Below are 19,451 nucleotides of genomic sequence, written 5' to 3'. Positions count from 1 at the left end.
ATTATGAACTCATAAATGTAATAAATTATGTATTTTGTAAAATAATGTTGTCATCTATTTGAATGCATAATTGTAATGATTCATTTTTAACTACATAGTTTTAAGTATTTATAGACCTTGACAATATTTTGGCATTTGTGTGTTGTGTTTTTTCTTTTTCCTCAAAGTTTACTAATTAGATGGAGATCTTAAATATAAAGGCTCCATCGCTTTGCATTGTTGTAGTTCTGAAGTACTTCATAGACTCTTATACTTATTCACTTTCTGGTTTGAGCTTGCTGCGCACTGGTATGGCAGACAGGTTTATATCTGAATAACCAGGTAAAAGGTTTTAACAGTTTTCCAAATGAGTTGGAGGTCATGTGAAAATAACCCCTGTGTATGTATTCACCTGCAAAGGTTAGGAACGGTGCTATCAGACTGATATAATCACAGGAATCTTTGTCAAGGAGCTGAAAATTGCAGTAATGAGAATATAGGAGTTTGCCTTCCAGCCTTCCATGATACAGTTTTCCCTCTCTTCATGTGCTCTAAACTCGGTGGCCTTCTCTAATTCTGTTGGTATATCATCCTTTCTCCTATCAACAAAGTCTCCATATACTTTTTCATTTGAGACCTTTAGATTTCAAATAATTACTTTCTCAGAGAAGGGTTCTTTAGCAAGAAGCTAGGTGAATTCTCTTGTGTTTAATAGTGCACTTTTTTCTCTCATTGCACTGGACAATAATTGTAATTAACTTTTTGTTTTTTTACTTTTGGAAAGCCTTTGAGACAAGATAACATCTCTCATTTACCAGTATGTCCTTACCACACTGCTGGTGTTGACAGTGTGGAATAAATGCCCATAAACTAAGGATCGTAAAGAGTGGGCCCATTTGTTAAATGAACTGAGGGCTCCTTCGCATCCAATAATAATCTCCATAGTTAGCTCTCTTCCTAAATACTCCCAAGTATTCTCCGAGTGAAGGATAAGCTATAGAGAATGTCACTCTGGCCTCTGAATTTGTTAATAATTTCTAATGTGAAAATGCTAGTATGGCTTCAGCATTTCATGTAATGGTCAATCTTAACTTCATTTACGAAGACAGAATCATTTTTGTGAACTGTGTTTTAGGAGACAGAGAAAATGAATAGGAAAGAGAAAAGAAATTAACTAAATCTAAAATTGAAACCAACATGGCTAGTTCATTTTATTTATTCATGCATCTTTTATTATGTCTCCCTAAGAAAGAAAGAAGATATGATTACTACTTCTTTCCTTTGTGTACAAATATGCAAATTGGGGCAGTCAGTAGTCTCCTAATTCTCTGTATGAGAACTCTTAAGTACCCCACATACAGGAGAAAATTAGCAGCAATTCAGCCATTCATTTATTCAGCAGATACAATTTCCTAGCTGCACTATCTTGTTAGATCAACTCTCAAACAAATCATTATAAAAAGTATTTCAGTATTATATAAATCTGGTTTTTGGCCATAGCACATGTGAGCATTTTTTCAAAAATAACAAATTTTGGGGCTGAGAGATGGCTCAGCAATTATGAGCACTTGCTGCTCTTCTAAGGACCCAAGTAACAAAGAAACTGGTATTTGGGGAAGTAAAATAATAAATATGTAGTAAAACTTTTCCAAAATAATTAAACAAAATGGTTCCACAGTTAAGAGCACTGGCTGCTCCTCCAGAGGACCTAAGCTTCATACCTAGTACCCATAGAGCAGCTACCAACCTTACCTGTAACTCCAGTTCTAGAGGATTTGACACCCTCTTCTGGTTTCCATGGGCACTGCACACATGTGGTGCATAGACATACATGCAGGCAAAACATCCACACATAAACTAAATGTAAAAGAAATAAATATAACTGTTTAGTTCCCCTAGCCGTGTGCGTACACATGGTTTTATAGGCAAAAAGATGATAACTCACCTTTATTAATCATTAAGACATAAGAATGTATAGCATGTGTGATAATACTGTCATTTATATGAAGAAGAATTATGTATATACACAAGAAAAGGTATCTTGAAAGTATATTTTATAGCACTGTCTTAACACAACTTAACATAAAACTTGCCAGTGAACAGGGAGTATAGCTTAGTGGTAGAACACTTCCATGTATGCATAAGAACTTGGTTTCAATCTTCAGTATACCAAATGAAAAAAATCCCCCCAACTGCACATCCTTATAGGTCTGGTGTGCACTGTGCATTACCTCAGGCAGTCACTGTTCCCTTACTTGATAGCAGATCAGAGCCCTTCCATTATGGTTGCTCAGTATGCTTCCAATCTGGTCTGTGTTGCTTCTTGTACCTTATCCTAAGAACACCAAGAAAGACCCAGCCTTTTGCTTTTCAAATAAATGTTCACTTTTACCACACTAGTCATGTTTCCCATATCTAACCTAATAATCCCAACCAAGAAAAATGCTAGTCTTTTTGGTAACTCCATGCAGCATTCTAGTAATCATGATTTATTCCTTAAGTGTTTATTAAAACTATTTAATTCCTTTGATAAAGCATTATGGAAATTTTCATTCAGTATTTTCACTTGATGGTAGCGCAGTCCTTTCTTGAAGGGAAAAAGTGCCAAAAGAACACAGTATGATGTGTAAGGAAAACTTCACTTGGATCTGTGAAGATAGAAATGAGACTAGCATCTCTCTTAAGTAAACTAATATGGAGGGTAAAAAATATATATACTATTGAAGTAACAACCACAGTTTTACTTATATCTAAAATAATTCTTTGGGAAATTGTCCCTGATCTGTGATAATGTAGTGACACATATTACTGGTATATATTTATTGATAATCTATTGAGCACTAGGCATTTGCATTTATTATCACATATAATCCAACACGCTGCTTGGTGGAGATGGTTTCCTTCCCCATAATGGAAAGTGTGACAAAGGTTAAATATTTGTCAGTGTCATATCACAGGCAAAAGGCATGGCTGGGCTTAGAACCAGACTTCCTTGTACTCTGCAGCATGGCAGCTTTCAGTTTGTGATGTCAGTGCTGACACTGACTCAGCAGTAGTCTTTATAAATGTTCTCAGTGCCTGAGGTAGAACTCACATCAGCATCTGGGTACTCTCTTAGACTAGATGACATCCTGTTCTTTGTAGGTCGTAGGTCTGTGTTTTTCATTAAAAGTAAAGGTCTCTGGTCCAAAGTCCATCACATTTCTCAAAAAAACACCATGGTCTGATTCTTCAGAGCAAAAACCCTACTTTCCTGGTACCAACTTATTGTTAGTTTGCTTTTCTGTTGGTATGATAAAATGCCATGACCAGGAGCAACCTAAGGAAGAAGCTTACTTTGGCTTACAGTCCCAGAAGGCTAGAGTTTAAAATGTCAGGGACAGCATGGCATGGTTGATCACATCTTTATCCACACACAAGAAGCAGAGAGTGCAAATACAGAGTACAGGTAGGAAGTGACACAAGGCTATAAAGGTGCTATAAAGCTATAAAGGCTATAAAGCATGTCCCCAGTGATAGTCTTCCTCCAGTAAGGTTCCATAATCTCCCAGACTATGCCACCAGCTGGGCACAGTGTGGGAGACACTTCTTTAATCCACCATGCTCAGCTATGCCCATAATTTGTGTAGATTTTGTCTTTTAATGATTTTCAGTCTCCTGTTCATATTTTTACTTCTTCAATTTTCAGTATCTGAATATATGAATTAATACCTTTTCTTAAAGCCCTCAAGTGCTGTCTTCACTTGACCACTCTTTTGGTAAGATTTCCCACTGTTTTTATTTAATTTATTGAAGTTTTTGTTTCTGAAATTTCAATTTGATTTTTCCTTAATTTTTGTATCTCTTTACTAAATTTTTTAATTTAATTTTATTCATATATTTATTTGTTACAATTTATTCACTTTGTATCCCTTCTATAGCCCCCTCCCATGTCTCCTTCCAGTCTCCCATCCCCACCCTCCCTCTTCTCCCCTATGCCATTTCCCTTTTCCCCTGATAGGGGAGGACCTCCTCCCCTTCTATCTGACCCTAGCCTAACAGGTGTCGTCAAGGGTGTCTGCATCATCTTCCTCTGTGACCTGGCAAGGCTGCACCGCCCCCCCCCCAGAGGGGAGGTCATCAAAAAGCTAGCCACTGAGTTCATGTTAGAGACAGCCCCTGTACCCCTTACCAGTGAACCCACTTGGAAACTGAGCAGCCAATGGGCTTCCTTTGAACAGAGGGTCTAGGTCCTCTCCATGCCTGGTCATTAGTCTCTGCAGGCCACCCTAAGCCCAGGTATTTTGGCTCTGTTGTTCTTCTTATGGAGGTCTTGTCCCCTCCAGGTCTTTCTATCTCTTCCTTCTTCCATAAGGATCCTTGGCACTCTGCCCAAAGTTTGGCCACGAGGCTCAGTATCTCCTTCAATAACATGGTGGGTAGAGTCTTTTAGAGGTCCTCTATGGAAGGCTCCTGTCCTGTTCCCTGTCCTCTCCTACTTTTGGTGTCTATCCTGATTGGCCTTCTGAATGAGGTTTTAGTCTCTTCCCTAGGGTCCTCATTGTTGTTTAGCTTCTTTAGGGACATAGATTTTAGTATGTTTATCCTACATTATATGGCTAATATCCACTTATGAGTGAGTATATACCATGTGTGTCTTTCTGCTTCTGGGCTATACCTCACTCAGGATCTTTTCTGGTTCCCACCATTTGCCTGAAAATTTTATGACTTCCTTGTTTTTAATTACTGAGTAGTGTTCCATTGTGTAAATGTACCACACTTTCTGTATCTATTCCTCCGTTGAGGGACATCTAGGTTGTTTCCATATTCTGGCTATAGAGGGCTAATACCCAAAATATATAAAGAACTGAAGAAGTTAAACACCAACAAACCAGGTAATCCAATTTAAAAAATGGGATACAGAGCTAAACAGAGGAATATCGAATGGCTGAGAAACACTTAAAGAAATGCTTATCGCCCTTAGTCATTAGGTAAATAAAAATCAAAGGACCCTGAGATTTCACCTCACACCCATCAGAATGGCTAAGATCAAAAACTCAAGGGATGATGCATGCTGGAGAAGATGTGGAGAAAGGGGAACCCTCCTCCATTGCTGGTGGGAATGTAAACTTGTACAACCACTTTAGAAATCAGTGTGGCGCTTCCTCAGACAATTAGGAATAGCGCTACCTCAAGATCCAGCTGTACCACTCCTAGGCATATACCCAAAAGATACCTCACCATTCAGTAAGGACATTTGCTCAACCATGTTTGTAGCAGCTCTATTCATAATAGCCAGAATCTGGAAACAATCTAGATGTCCCTCAACTGAGGAATGAATATAGAAAGTGTGGTACATTTACACAATGAAATAAATTTTTTGTTTGTATCTTGTATTCACTTGTTTAATTCAACTAGTTTTGTTCTCTTTGAATTTATTCAAGAGTTTATTTTGTGTCCTCTTTGATTTTGTTGAACATTTTTGAAAATGACTCTTTTGAATTCTGTTTGAAATTTTATCTAACTTGCTCTCATTGGAATTCATTACTGTGGAATTTTGTTCAGAGGAATCATCCTGCCCTGGTTTTCCATGTTTGTTTTGTTTCTGCCTTAGCATTTGGCATATCTGGGTCATCAGTTGAATTTTTATTTGTTGTTTCAAGTCACCCATATTCTTTCATTTGGAGTATTTACAATGCTCAAATGAGACTAGGTTGTAGTGCTGCTGATAATAGCATTTTCTACATAGGACTGGGAGTGTAATTCAGTAAGTAAGCCCTCATCTATGCTCAGGGTACTATGCTTAGCAACTGTTCCCCAAGAGCAGAATACCAGTTGCAGAGCTTTCACAACCAATAGATGGAAATACAGCATAACCAATACAGTCACTGTTTGAATGCGAATAATTGGAGAACTCCAATAATTGAACTAGTACAGTGTCAACTACTAAAATATCTGTTTAACTCTGGGTGTGAATGGCAAGGAAATGAGCAGAACATGACTGGAGTACTAGAGCTCCAGAGAAAAAATAGAAAAGGGAAGCTACCCAGTGAAGGAGGAAGATAAGGCAGCTCCAGAGGGAATGGGAGAGTGAAGAAATCCAGCGGAATCGTTTAAAACAATCTGCACTGAGGTTGAGGCAGGCAGAACTCCAACTCTAACCTCCTGTGTCTGGAGCTGTGTTTTGGAAAAGTTTCCCAAAAACAGAGAGTAAACAAGAATAAGACACAACAAAGCTAGTCCACTGCCATAGGTAGATTGCTATTGCTGTAATGAAACACCATGACTAAAACCAACTTGATGAAGAAATGGTTTATTTAACTCACCTTTCCATGTAACATCATTATGGAAAGCAGTCAGGGCATAAACCTGGAAATATGAGCTGATGCAAGAGACCAATGAAGGGGTGCCGCTTACTGTCTTGCTCCTCATGGCTCAGCCTGCTTTCTTATATCACCCAAGACCACCAGCCCAGGGTGGCACTACCCACAGAGGGTTTGGCATTCCCTCATCAATCAATAATTAAGAAAATGCCTACGGGCTTGCCTGCCTACAGCCCAATCTTATTGAGACATTATCTCAATTAAGGTTTCCTTCTCTAATATGGCTTCAACTTGGGTCAAGTTGACATAAAACTAGCCACCACATCCTTTAAATTTATATTAGATACTAAGGGAAGGACAAAAGTGAGGGAACGAGTACTGGGTGCAAGTCCACCTAGATACAGGTGCCACACCTCCATACTGACCAGATTGTGAAGGCTGAGTCTCAGTAGCCCAGTGACACTTTCTCTGGACTCATAGAGGAGTGTCTGCCTTTGTGTCCACCTAGCTGCACACACAGCAGGAGTCTTTTTATGGCTTCTTGCCTCTGCTCAAGCAAAATGCAGGGAAGACAGACTTCCTTCCCTCCCTTCTGTTGTTGAAAGTGCAGTGTGGAATTCCTGAGGTGCCTAACTCGGTCATAAGCGGGAGTCTGAACCCTCTGTTTCCCTTTCTGAAGGAAAACCATCCTCCCTCAGATCTGAGCCCTGCCAAGTGTGCTTAGCTCTCCTGTTCTCGCTCTGCTACGTCACAGGGTGACTGCTGTCCTGGAGCTGTGCCATCTGTGCATGCATGTCATTCATGTGCCATCTTCAAGAGTCTTGTTATCATACCCTACCCTTTCTGCCTCAAACCCTAATACAAAAGCCCTTTGTTAGCACCCTGAGTGACTTTAATATCTAGTAGAACATTCTTGGTCACATTTCCAAACTTAGAAAACCAAGGCGTCTGTGTCCTAAATACCAGTTAAATAGTGGAAAATCCTACTTTTCTAAACAAAAGGAACTTACAATTAAAACACTGAAGCTGGAACAGAGCCACAGCTGGGGAGGAAGAGAAATTCTTCATGAAGAAATTGTTTTATACTACAAATAATCCTGAAGCTAGAAAAACAAGCCAGATAAGTAGACAAAATAACCACTCTGAAAGCTCAACCATATACAGGCTAAACCATGGAGAGACTGGCAGAGCAGAGAGCGGCGCATTAAGAATGACAGTGCCATTCATTTTGCTTTGCTTTCCTATTTGACTTGGCATTGCTTTTTGTTTATTTGATGCTGCCTCAAACTCAAATCTTCCTGCTTCAGTTCCTTGGTGCTGGGATTACAGGCAATTACCACCACACCCAGCAACCCTGCTCATCCATTTATAACAGTGACTACTTAGTAGGTTTGTTATGCTTACTATCACAAAAAAAAAAAAAATGTTGATTTGGAGATGTTTGCATTACTTTAAAGTATCTAAACAGTCCTAACACTGGGCATTCTTGACAACATTGTTGAACCTATAGTTCAATTCTTTGCGTTCCCAACAGCAGTATTATTTTTCTTAATCATATGTGCATTTGTTTTACTGTAGATATGTATGTTACATGAAGGTATATAGCTTAAGTGATTCCATTCTTCCTTGCAAAATGCAGAAATTAGTTCCTAACAGACTGGACTACTATCATTTCATGCTCATAGTCTCTTAACATAATGTGCTAAGCCAAAACTGTTGATTTTACTGTCTATGTAAGAGCTAATGAGTGAAGTTCACACCTGTATGTCCTCAAGAGCACTAGAATTGCTGTTTGTGAACTACTTTCATATTGAGAGCAGCAGAGGCTGAAAACTTCGCCTCAGACTAGCTGGGAATGGTTCCAGATCTCCCCACAGATGGTGAGCCTCAGTTTCCTCATTGGCAAAAAGAACAGTGCCTGCCTAAAGACTCAACAAATCGGTATACTTAACACAGACCAGTGCTTGCCACTTGGTAAGCCCAGTCTAATTACCAAGTCTGGAGGCTCCTCTAAAGGCTGTTCAGAATGACACAATCTGCCAATTGGAAGTTGTCACTGTGGAGACAGCATTGGCAAGGTTACAGCTAATTAGAGGAAGGAGGAGTTCATTTCAGCACAGCTTGAGTCAAGGAAACAAGACTAGGCTGCTGCAACAATCTAGCAAGAAATGAAGAACCCTGAAGTGGTGATGGAACCATAAAAAATGGAAATGTTTGGGTGGTGTGGTAGAGACCTTGACAAACAATGGGCCATTGAAGAGGCATTCACAAAGGACTACCTGCGTATCACTGCCTGAAGAGACAAAAACTGAATACCTAAACCTCAAGCATCCATATAACCTGAGAATTTTCCCTCTTGAGAATGCAGCCCACTCAGCAAAGAATGTGGCTGCATGGAGAGCAGCAGAAACCAAGGAGTGGACAAGGGAACAGATTAGATTGGCTTTTAATCTTTTTCAAAGACAGGGCTCTGAAAATTCTGGCACAGACTAGGCTGCAATGTCTAATGCAGTTCTGAGCATTAAACTGGAGGAAAGATTTCAGTGTTGCAGTTAATGGCAGTTTGTTGCAGATGGCTAATGTTTCAAAGGCAGAACCATTTTCTCCTTGATTTGGGTGGAAACATGAACTCAAATCCCTAGTGCCATATTTCCCATCACTGATTATAGACTTGCCAACACCAAGCCCTTCCTTTGGCTCCTGGGGACTTAATTTCCCTAGGGAGCTACTATGATTATTCAACTTGAAGACCTTACAGGAGGAATCACAGTTATTTCTCTCTGGAGCCTTATGAGAGCAAGCAACATGGAAGTAAATAGTCACTAAGGAGGACAAGAAGAAATAAAACAAGGGTTTAGACAACTATTGGTAATTCATGTTAGAAGACTCTTCTAGATTAAAAATTTGAAGTAGTACTAATATGCCACCACTGCCTCTAATCGTAATCTGAGTGGGATGTGTACACTATATCAGGCTTGCTGCTCCCAACATGAGGGTACATTTGACTGTGCTGATTGTGTGAGACTGTTCACCACAGCAAATACTCAAAACTACAAATTAGAACAAGGCCCAATTCTGCCAAGTCTCAATGCTGTCATCTTGGACATCTTTTTTATGGGATGTAGGTCAGTTCCTTTTATATGACCTACTGTTCCAGTGTTCTATGCTCAACAGGCATTTAATGAAACTGCTCTGAAAAAATGTTAAACACTTCATAAATACAACCTTCAGAATAACATCAGCCTCAATTCATAGTAGATTCCTGGCTCTTCCTAATAGTAAAACTCTTATGTATGGCTTACCACGCTTCGATGCCTAGCATATATATGCATTACACAAAGTCTGTGAAATGCTGTAAATGTTGCAATTTCAGTAAGATACAGTAGAAATGGAGACCAGGGTCTTGCACATGCTGGACAAAGTGTCCTTCCTTGGAGCTACACCCAGTTCTGTCTTTTAAAGATTTTTGAGACAGCCAGACAAGGTGGCATAGACGTGTAATCCTGTAACTTGGGAGGATGAGGTAGAAGACATGGGTCTCAAAAACTGGGAAAACAGGCTTATGAGGCCCGGTGACTTGGCTAAGGTCATGTGTCTAGTAAGCACAGCTCAGTCTTTCAGCCCTAAAGTCTGTGTTGCTTCAACAGTTAAGTTGAATTCAGACCCAAATTCCATCTTGGAAAGAGCTCAAGGTGTCAGGTGGGGAGGTGGAGGGAAATGGACGACGCACAAGGCAAGTATTTATTAGTACTAACATGTCCAGAAGCCAGCCTAGTTAGAGTCTGTACCCCCCAGTCCCACGCAGTCTCATTTCAATGTGACCTGGGGCAACAAGCCCACCACTTTAAGACCCTTAACTCATGCCTTAACCAAAAGACTTCAACACACTTAAAAATGTATTGCAAAATGTACAGCATTTATTCACATACAGACAAAAAGGCACAAATTCTACTAAATAGTTCAACAAAAAAATACAGCTGTCTTCAACTAGTTTTATAAATACTTTGAAAAAGGGGGTAGAAATAAATACAGGATTGGGCCATGTAATATAAAATAGTCATCTCTACATAGACTTTGTTTAACTTCTGATTTTAACTCTTCATGCACCTTTTTTTTTTTTCAATTTTAGCTGAATGGACACCAAGCTAGGCACATAGTGAAAAATCCTCTGTACAAGGTTACAAATGTAATGACAAGTTTGTCCATTTTAAAATAATTAAGATTTGTACACAACACATAAAACCCTTCATTTAAATTTTGTGTTTATAACCTAACAAATGACATTCCAGGCAACTTTACAAAAGTTTAACTAGCCTACATTTTGACATAATACATTGATCATAATCAAAGATATTTCTTGGTCAAGATGCACAAGGAAGATTCAAAAGAACAAACAAACAAAAAAGCTCAGTACTAATAGAATGCAAGTGAGTAGGTGGGCTGTTGCTGCTCATGGCCGCCTCATACAGAGTTCCCAGCATGACATGAAACTAACTTACAAAGCTATCATCAGAAACCGTGCTCTATACCATTTGCATTTCAAAGCAGTAATAAAAAGGATGGGCTTTTTATTTTTTTGTTTAGTTTTTGTGGGGGAAATTTTTTATTTTGTTTTTTTTTTTTTATGTTTTTGTTTTTTGTTTTGTTTTTGGTTTAGCATAACTTGGAACATTTGAAAGCTTTTCAACCTAAATGTGGGGGGAAAACAGGTAAGGCATTATTTTTGCACAAAACTAGCATTTCTAATAGTGCAAATGAATCTGGTGCCTCCTAAAATGGTGAGAGGCCATATACTCACTAGATTAATTTAGGTTTTCTTTCTATGGCTTCACAAATTATTCCTCTATAAATTCTATTCTCACCCAGAGCTGTTGCTGTAATCAAAAGATAACTAGATAAAAGTCCAGCCTTTTCCTGTATCCAGCAAAAGGTTCTTGCTCATATGCAAAACATTTAATTTTTAAATTAGGCTACAAGCAAAGTACAACTTGGACTCCTAAGAACCTTCTAATACTGGTAGCAACAAGCTGATCTGGACAGCAGTCTCAAAGGAGCTCCGCAGCTCAAAAATAGTCCATCTAAAACCTGGGTCATCCTTTCCCTCCCCTGAATCAGCTACTACAATGTACTTGAGAAGTTAAGACTTGGTTTGAAAATGTCGTACATACAATGGGATGCATCAGATCTGTCATTTGATCATCTGATAAAACTTGCATAGCAAGATGGAATTCAATAAGCCTTTGCTGCTGTTGACGATCATCTGGAAGACTTAAAAGCTTCTACAAACTCAAAGCATTGCTCATTAAATATCAGAATGTCCCTGCCACATGGAAACAGATGTATAAATGAATCAGGAATCTGAACATTGATATTAACAAACTACGGGTAATTTAGGGGAAATTGGGCTTATTCCAAATGCCCTTAATTCTAAGTATCATTGCTACTCAAAACTTTCTCTTAAATTTGATTCACAACTACATTGAATTCCAAAGAAAATAACAGGACTTTAACACTATCCACTTGTCTGAATACATATGCACTATATGAGGAGTGCAAAAACAGAACATTGTACTCAAATTTAATGCTAAATTTATTATTGCTGATAACTTACTAGTTATTGCCATTTGCAATTTGAAAGTCCAAGTTACAAATCAGAGTTTAGAACTCCAACTCCAGAAAACCTATTCAAGGATACTTTGACTTCTTTCCTGTATAAGCCTTGGTCAATGTAAGACACAACTTATTGCCTTTCTATAGTTTTAAAATATAACCTGTTTTGCTTCTTCCTTAAGGAATCCACTCATGGTGGAAGCTTGGATTCCCCAGATATTCACGAATGGTTAACTCTGGGAAATAAGAGTCACCAGAGTCTGAAGTTCATCACTTGAACTTGAATAACCATTGTATTATTGGAAGCCAGATGGCCAAGTACTGGCAGTAGCCAGGGAAATCCCAATTGGGTCCACAGGCCATCAGTTAGGAAAGAGAAGGTCAAGCGGACTAGTAACTCTTGGGCCTCATCTGCCCTTTCCCACAGAACTTTGACAACTTCCTCTCCACCAATCCTATGTCCTCCACCCACTCAGGGCTTCTGAACCTTACTACCCAAGCCCTAAATCTCACTTGAGCAGCTCTGCTCTGTCCCTTCACCCTTCCAGAAATGCCTGTTGTGTAAACTCTTCCCCTGGATGCCACATGTGCAAGATCCCAGTGTTGCTGAAGCTTATGAGCCTCAGCTACTCATATCACACAGCCTAGAAGCCAAATGCTGCCAGCATTTACCATTCCTAGAAATTAAGATTTGTGGGTTATAAATGGTGAGGGCTTCTATAAGTAGGCTTTATTCATTAACAGAATTCTATCTGATCCTGTAAGAGTATTTAAGAGTTTGTGCTTTGGGAGAAACATAGAGGACAATAATACACAGTGCTATTCAAGCCTGGCCCTCTAAAGGTTACTTCATTCGGTTTTTTAGTGTTTAGTTCGGGTTCTAATCTTAGTGTCTTATGGTTACAGTCTACTCTTCTGTTTCCTCAACAAGCTGCAAATAACACAAACTTCTCACAACAATGATTTATAAATGACTCTGGAAAAAAATTCAATCTGAATTGCAAGGAAATATGTTTGTGTAGCTCAGCAACAATGGGTTTTTGCTGGCCCCAATATCAGAGCTCTCCTCAGCATGGCCAGCAACAAGCCATGTGCTTCCACACCAGCTGTTTTCATCAAGAGGCCAAGATGCTTCTCCTGATGATGTCTGTCCTCCTGCTGATGGTGCTGCTGGCATGGAGACATTTCTTCTCTGATGCCTCACTCTCTGAGTCACTCATTTCCACATCAGGGGCATACCCATCGTTCTCACTGTCGGATCTTAACCTGTTCTTTGCCCTTTCCTTGGCTGGAACTCTGCCTAAGCCCAGATGGGGGCAGTCTGAGTGCTGGTGGCAAGCCCCCTCATGGGCTTCTCCTTGCTGCTGCCGTTCCCCCTTCTTTGGAATCCGGAATCCTCCCCAGCTTTTCACTGGGCTGGCAGGTGTTGTAGGCACTTTGACTAGGGAGCCATTGCACTTGGACACAATCTCCTTCCTAGTGCCAGGTGCTGACTGCCCTACTCCAGGGGAGGTGGCAGCTCTTGTGTTGTCCAGATGCCTCTGGGATGTGTCTGTGGACCTGAGAGGCTTGTGATTCTGTTTAAAAGATTTGTCCTTTAAGTCTCCTTTAATGAGATCACAATGAAAACGATTGTCTCTTCTTTTCCCATGGTCTGGTGTCACCACACCATTTCTTTGTTGTGCTGATGATATAAGACGTGCTTCTGCAAAAGTCTTTTCAAAGCTCAGAAAGCTTTCTGGGACCCCTAGCCCACCCCTTCTACCACACAGACCTGGCTGCTTTAGCGGGGTCTTGCTCTCACTCCCAGGACTATGCTGCAATGGATCTCGCTTATGGGACTTCTTCATCGAATGAACCAAGGAAGTACCCATTTGTTTCCTGAAGAATGCAGAATGCCACTTCAAGTCCTCTATCTTGGGAGCATTGGGGCCCACAGAAGGACTGTTGAACAAAAGCATGTTTTCCAGTGAGGAGGAGCAGGAAGAAGGCACACCTAGAAACAGAAAACCACAGAAAAATTACATGAGCAAATCCAAAAGAATAAAGTTCTAGATCTGAAACATCATTACACACCCTCCCAAATCACCAGCACTTTGTGAAGGAAAAGACAGAAGGGGGGTGTTAAACACATGACCTGCTTTAAGAACCTGCTTTCAATCTACAGTCAATATACTACATTTTTTTCCCCAAAACCACTAAAACATTTTTTTCTGAAACTATCTGTTCAAGGACAAACAAAATTCAAAAATAATTTTTTCAAAGGGGAATCTCTTCAGAATCCATCCAATGGCTGCAATTTCCTCTATCTAGCTATGTGGCAACAACTGTACCATCTATCGGTCACCATCTATCACTTTCCTCTCAGAGACTGACCAGAGCTTCCAAGTTTCTTTCTTCAAAGGGACATTGAGGACAAATGCATGTAAATGTGTAAATCAGATAAAGGTAAGTATTTGCAATAATTCTGTACATGAAATATGAAAAAAGTTTATTACAAGCAAAATGTGTGAAGTTCAACTTGTCATCAAAGTTAAGGATAAGTTAGTCTTTCATGCAAATCACAAAACTTAAGTTCCATAGCTTAACCTAGTAAAAGCTTACATTTTATGAAACAATATCAATTCTCATCTCATTAGAAACTTTGACACTTCCCATTCTTTATTTTTTATTTAATGGGTGTGAGTGTTTTACCTGATGTGTATCTGTGTACTAAATGAGTATGGTGCCTGGGGAAGACAGAAGAGGGTGTGTGATCCTCTGGAACTAGAGCTTATTATTAATAGACAGCTGTAAGCTGCTATGTGGATATTGAGAATCAAACAAATCCTGATTCTCTGGAATACTTGAGTAGCCAAATACTCTTAAGCACTGAGCCATCTCTCCAGCCTAACACTTTTCTAGTCTATTACATACTTGTTTTGTGTGTTAGTCATGACCCACCAAATTAATTTCATACCCACTGATGAACTTTATAACCCTGGTCTGAAAACTGCTGGAGAATTCATAAGGACCATATTTCTGTAAGTCTCAAGGCCAGCTACAAAAAAGCAATTCTCACGTTTGTCTCCTGTTAAGGTATGAACCACAACAAGGTTCTGTTCCAATGTGCCATTCAGGAGCCCTCATAAGACCTTACTAAACAAAGGCTACACAGTTGAGGTCCTTTTTACAAGCTGTTTACCTGGAAATGCCTGCTTTCTCAAAAAAGAGTCACTGGAGTCCATCTTTACGCCACATGTGAGGTGGATTTTTTGTTTGTTTTAATTAAAATACCCAAACAAAGGTGAAATAGGCCCAGTGTTGTCTGAATTGTAATCTCTCTCTACTTGACTTGGAGCCCAAGTCTCTCAGAGAATCTAACAATAGACCTCCTGGAAGTACCATTTTCACTTAAGATGCTCTCATTCCACACAATGCCCCTACTCATTCCCAGAAACTGAACAGTTTGAAGCCTGAACTCTGAAGGACAAATGTAAAGTCATGATCAGTCTCTCGAGAAGGTCTTAGAAGGCATGAGACTTTAAGCATCACAATTTAGAAATGAGAAAGAAAAGCCATCCTAGAGAGCTTCCCGCTGCATTTGCTGAAACATCCCACAAGAAGAGTAAGGTCATTTAAGCTAATCGTAATTGCTGCTTGATTCAAAATGAAGGGAAGATTTCTGTTTTTGTTGTTTTCTGGAAACAAGGTTTCTTGCTGTAGCCCGGGCTGACCTAGAACACAATAGTACAGGCTGCCTTCACAATGTTGGCATTCTTCCTACTTCAGCCCCTAGAATGCTTTTTAGATTACAGGCATGAACCACCATCTTCAGCAGCAATAAGACTTCCAGATGATCTACATTAATGACAGTTCTAGAACCCAAAATACATCCTAACCTTCAAGAGAATCTCATTCACTCACCTAAGTACAAACATCAGCTATGATGCAAGCGACTGCCTGAGATAACCATAAAAAATAACTCCATTCCAGCCACACCAAAGTCATCCTTCATGTGGAATCAATCACTAATTCCATAGCCAGTACCAAAAGTTTCAACTGGCAGAACTCTGCCGGTATACTACACATTAGCCATATACCAGCTTCCAATGGAATATTGAAGAGATAAAGGGTGACCTTAAAGAATCTAAACTGCACTGTTGATAACCTATGACACTACTTGGAAAACTTTCAAAGTTGTTCAAGTTCCAGATAATGAAACACGCTTGGTCCCTCTGGAAAATACTTAATCTTAGTGAGAACACAAGTTAATGCTACTAAAAAAGTATGTGACGTGAAGAATATTATTGAAAATTCCCGTCTTTTTTTATGTGCTCAGCTAACCAGGTTATCTCCAGTCACATGTTATCTAATTCTAAGCCAGAGTTTGGATTTCAGCAGTTTCTAACAGCATCTGTGCTGTCTGTATGTATGTCATAATTATCTAGAGAAAAGACCACAAAGTCAGAAGAACAAATCAACTATGACTCTCCACACATCCAAGTGCCAAGAATGTTGCTGCTGTAACTTCACAGGCCAACCCAAGGTGGAGTCACTCGTCCATTCCACTGAAGGCCAGCTCCAAACACACCTGCTCCCTTACTCAGGACTTTGCCTTGAACAAATTCCCTGGATGGACAGACTTTCTGCATGAAATTCTTACTACCTACTTCCTGGGGTTTGTCATCACAGAACATGATTCTACAGCAGACTACTTGAAGAGCACATGAATCCCAGAGTGAAACACTTGCCCAAAATTCGTAACTGACACTCGAGAGTAAGGAAGGAAATAGCCATACTTATCTTCCATTTTGGCTGGCCAGAACAGTGTGAATAAAAGGCACTAAATAAGTGCTCAGCACACTCAGAATTCCATCTATACCTTCAGAAGTCCACCGTGTAATGTATGTATGTATGTGGTGAAGTATTCCCAGTATTCGGTTGATCCAAAGGCTACAGAATGCACACCTTTGTAGCCATCTCCATGTTCATCAAGAGCACTGCAATGCACCCTTGTTTTCCCCACTTTACATGAAATTGGAGAGAAACATTAAGGTTTGTAACTTCCTTCTAACTTGGTCATCAGAGAGATGCCGCAGGTCTCAAACCCTATATAACGCCAGATTCAGCTCTTTCCCTCTAACATAACGACTTTAATGTTTAAAAATGTTCTGTGGCTATAAACAGCTATGCTACTTATTTCTACAAGTACAGATTGGAAGAGCAACTGTTTTCCCTCAACAGCAGTGTTAAGGCTACAATCCCCTGCCTTACATTTTGCCCTGCTAGGGTTTAATGCATACCTGAAACTCTTTCTTGCTCCAAGAGCTTAGTGTAAAGACTGAAAATCTGTTCCTGGACTTTGCACACAGATCGTTTAATCTTTTCCCTGCGGGTCACCATGTAAGTGAGGTTCCGAACCTAGAATGTAGAGAATAAAGATTCTAAGTGAGCAATACGATAATGATACTTCAGTGCTTAATCTTCCTTTACCTGAGACATACTGACCCTACTAGGGCCTTGCCAGACATCTGAAATCAAAACATGCTTTTAGCATTTTACCCTACCACTAGAAGGACTGCTTCTTTATTCCCTCATGTCTGCAGCAGCCATGAAGGGACACTGGAGGAACAGCAGAGCATACGCGGAGTCCCACTCCTCCCCACCAGGCTATAGCGTAGAGACCTCCACTATCTAATCAGGACTTGCCCTATGCCAGAGAGCTCCACTTACCAACCAACAGTATCTTGCCAGCGATCTTATTGTCACTGGTTTTCGTGTAGTTCGGAAACAACCTCCCTACACACTGTATCAAGTGTCTTCTAGGCCAACAGCCTAAGAGGAAACCCTTCACAAAGTCCTCTGGAAGATCAGATGAGCTGTTTGGTCCACTGGGTAAAACTTTGCAAAGCCAGACCAACAATGGCAGTATATTCCAGTGAGATGTGCAAATGCCTGGGAACTGTCCCAGTATTCCCAGCCAATCTATGATCATCACTTTAAAACTGCTACTAAACTCATTCTAGTTCATAGTTCTTTCTAGTAACTGAAAGACCAAGTACTGAGATGCTTCACTCGTATGTTTTTAAGACTGCTTCAAATCATATACACATCCTACCAGTTTGTGGCCAGTAATGTTTGCTTCCAGAATTAACATTCCCTACTCTAAAGCCATCTGTCATCACTAAGTATCACTAAAGAAAGAAGGTACTAAACCCCATTTATCCCTTGGTCCTAAAAGTGACTAGATTGCATGTTACAGCCCACCACTAAACAGTTAAACCTTTCTTCAGGAAGATGCACAGATCAACAACCTCAGTGGCAGTAGCAGAAATGGAAAATGACCACATGTTCCTCACGGGCTATCACCAGTGGCACGCTAAAAATATGTCTTCTCTTGAGCAGTCTTTCTTGTATCAAACTTTAAATGAAAGTTCAAAGGTCAACAGCTGCTTCTCTGGCACAAGCCATACAGTTTTACACACTGACTTATGCAGATATTCCTCTTCAAGTCAGACCTTTCTCCACCCTCACAATCCCAGCTATGCTCAAGGCAGTCCAGTTTACATGAGGATGGGAAACATTACCAGGCTCTGCTGACCGTGATGACTCACTATCAGGGCCTTCCCGTCTCTGTTTCTACATTAACCCCTTATATTATTAATACTGTTAAAAATAGGTTTTGATTTAAAAATTAAAAAGGAAATCACTCTCCTTGTCTGAGTTAAATATAATGTCACTGGGCCTGCCTAACTGATAGCCACAATTCCAGGCAAGGAAGTAGGTGTTCTCTAAACAAATCCTAACCAACCTGGGGCTGAAAGTGACTAACAGAATATTATTCTCTTTGATAAGTAGTATTCCACCCTGGTAAGATTATGGAAACTCAAAAACAAAGGACCAAATCTAACTCTTCATCACAAATTCAAAATTTTGGAGAGCACACACATAAGCCAACTTTGCATAAAGATGATCTGATTTTGGGAACCATGAAATGGGCATTCCAATTTATGCTCACATTCAACTCATATATATATATAGCAGATACATCTCAAACTTGATTCATGAAAATAAAGGTAGGGAAGCCAGGGAATCTCAACTTTGGTGGTTTCTATGCCATGAAAGGCTTTACCATGGACTCTGAAGACAAAAACCTTTCTTTACACTGACCTTGGATGAGTAGTGTCTAAATAAACACAATGCAAAAAGACCATGATTTCTTGAGATCTCATCATGATCTCACCAGTTATGAGATCTTTAAAACTTAACTGACCCAGCTCTGGCTGACCACTGCAGAGCTGATCACCCCAAAGTAAACATCAATAAAAATAAAAAAGGAATTCTTGGCAGAAATCCAGTCCTGGTCTCTGCCCGGAGAGCTGAGCTGACACCACTCAACCAAACTTCCCCAATTAGCCCTCCCTCAGAGGCCAGCAGCATGCACCCAGACCCACCATGTCCCCTGACACCAGGCTAAATCCAAGTCATACTTTCTCCTTAAAGAAAGTTCACAAACATAAACGATGATGATGTCTTCACCAGTTTGCACTTTTAAAGTTTCCAGAGTGTTATTGTTGC

The 19,451-nt window shown here is 39.9% G+C and overlaps 1 protein-coding gene across 7 annotated transcripts in view; it reads right to left on the bottom strand.

The window, feature by feature from the left end:
- Nucleotides 1–10,176: 10,176 nt before the first annotated feature.
- The window catches only part of Jade1 (jade family PHD finger 1), a 55,707-nt gene continuing 46,432 nt past the window's right edge, over nucleotides 10,177–19,451 (bottom strand). For all 7 annotated transcript variants that reach the window (XM_021643061.2, XM_060378268.1, XM_060378267.1 and 4 more), the window contains 2 exons: nucleotides 17,177–17,294; nucleotides 10,177–13,887 (listed from right to left, as the gene is read on the bottom strand). In XM_021643061.2, the coding sequence (XP_021498736.1) occupies nucleotides 13,007–13,887; nucleotides 17,177–17,294 (999 nt within the window). In that variant the 3' untranslated portion in view covers nucleotides 10,177–13,006. The remainder of the gene's footprint in view (nucleotides 13,888–17,176; nucleotides 17,295–19,451) is intronic.

This window comes from Meriones unguiculatus, chromosome 2 (genome assembly GCF_030254825.1).
Source record: "Meriones unguiculatus strain TT.TT164.6M chromosome 2, Bangor_MerUng_6.1, whole genome shotgun sequence".
Taxonomy (NCBI): domain Eukaryota; kingdom Metazoa; phylum Chordata; class Mammalia; order Rodentia; family Muridae; genus Meriones; species Meriones unguiculatus.
The sequence above is the reverse complement of the archived record's forward strand: the minus strand, read 5'-3'. Positions and strand labels throughout refer to the sequence as shown.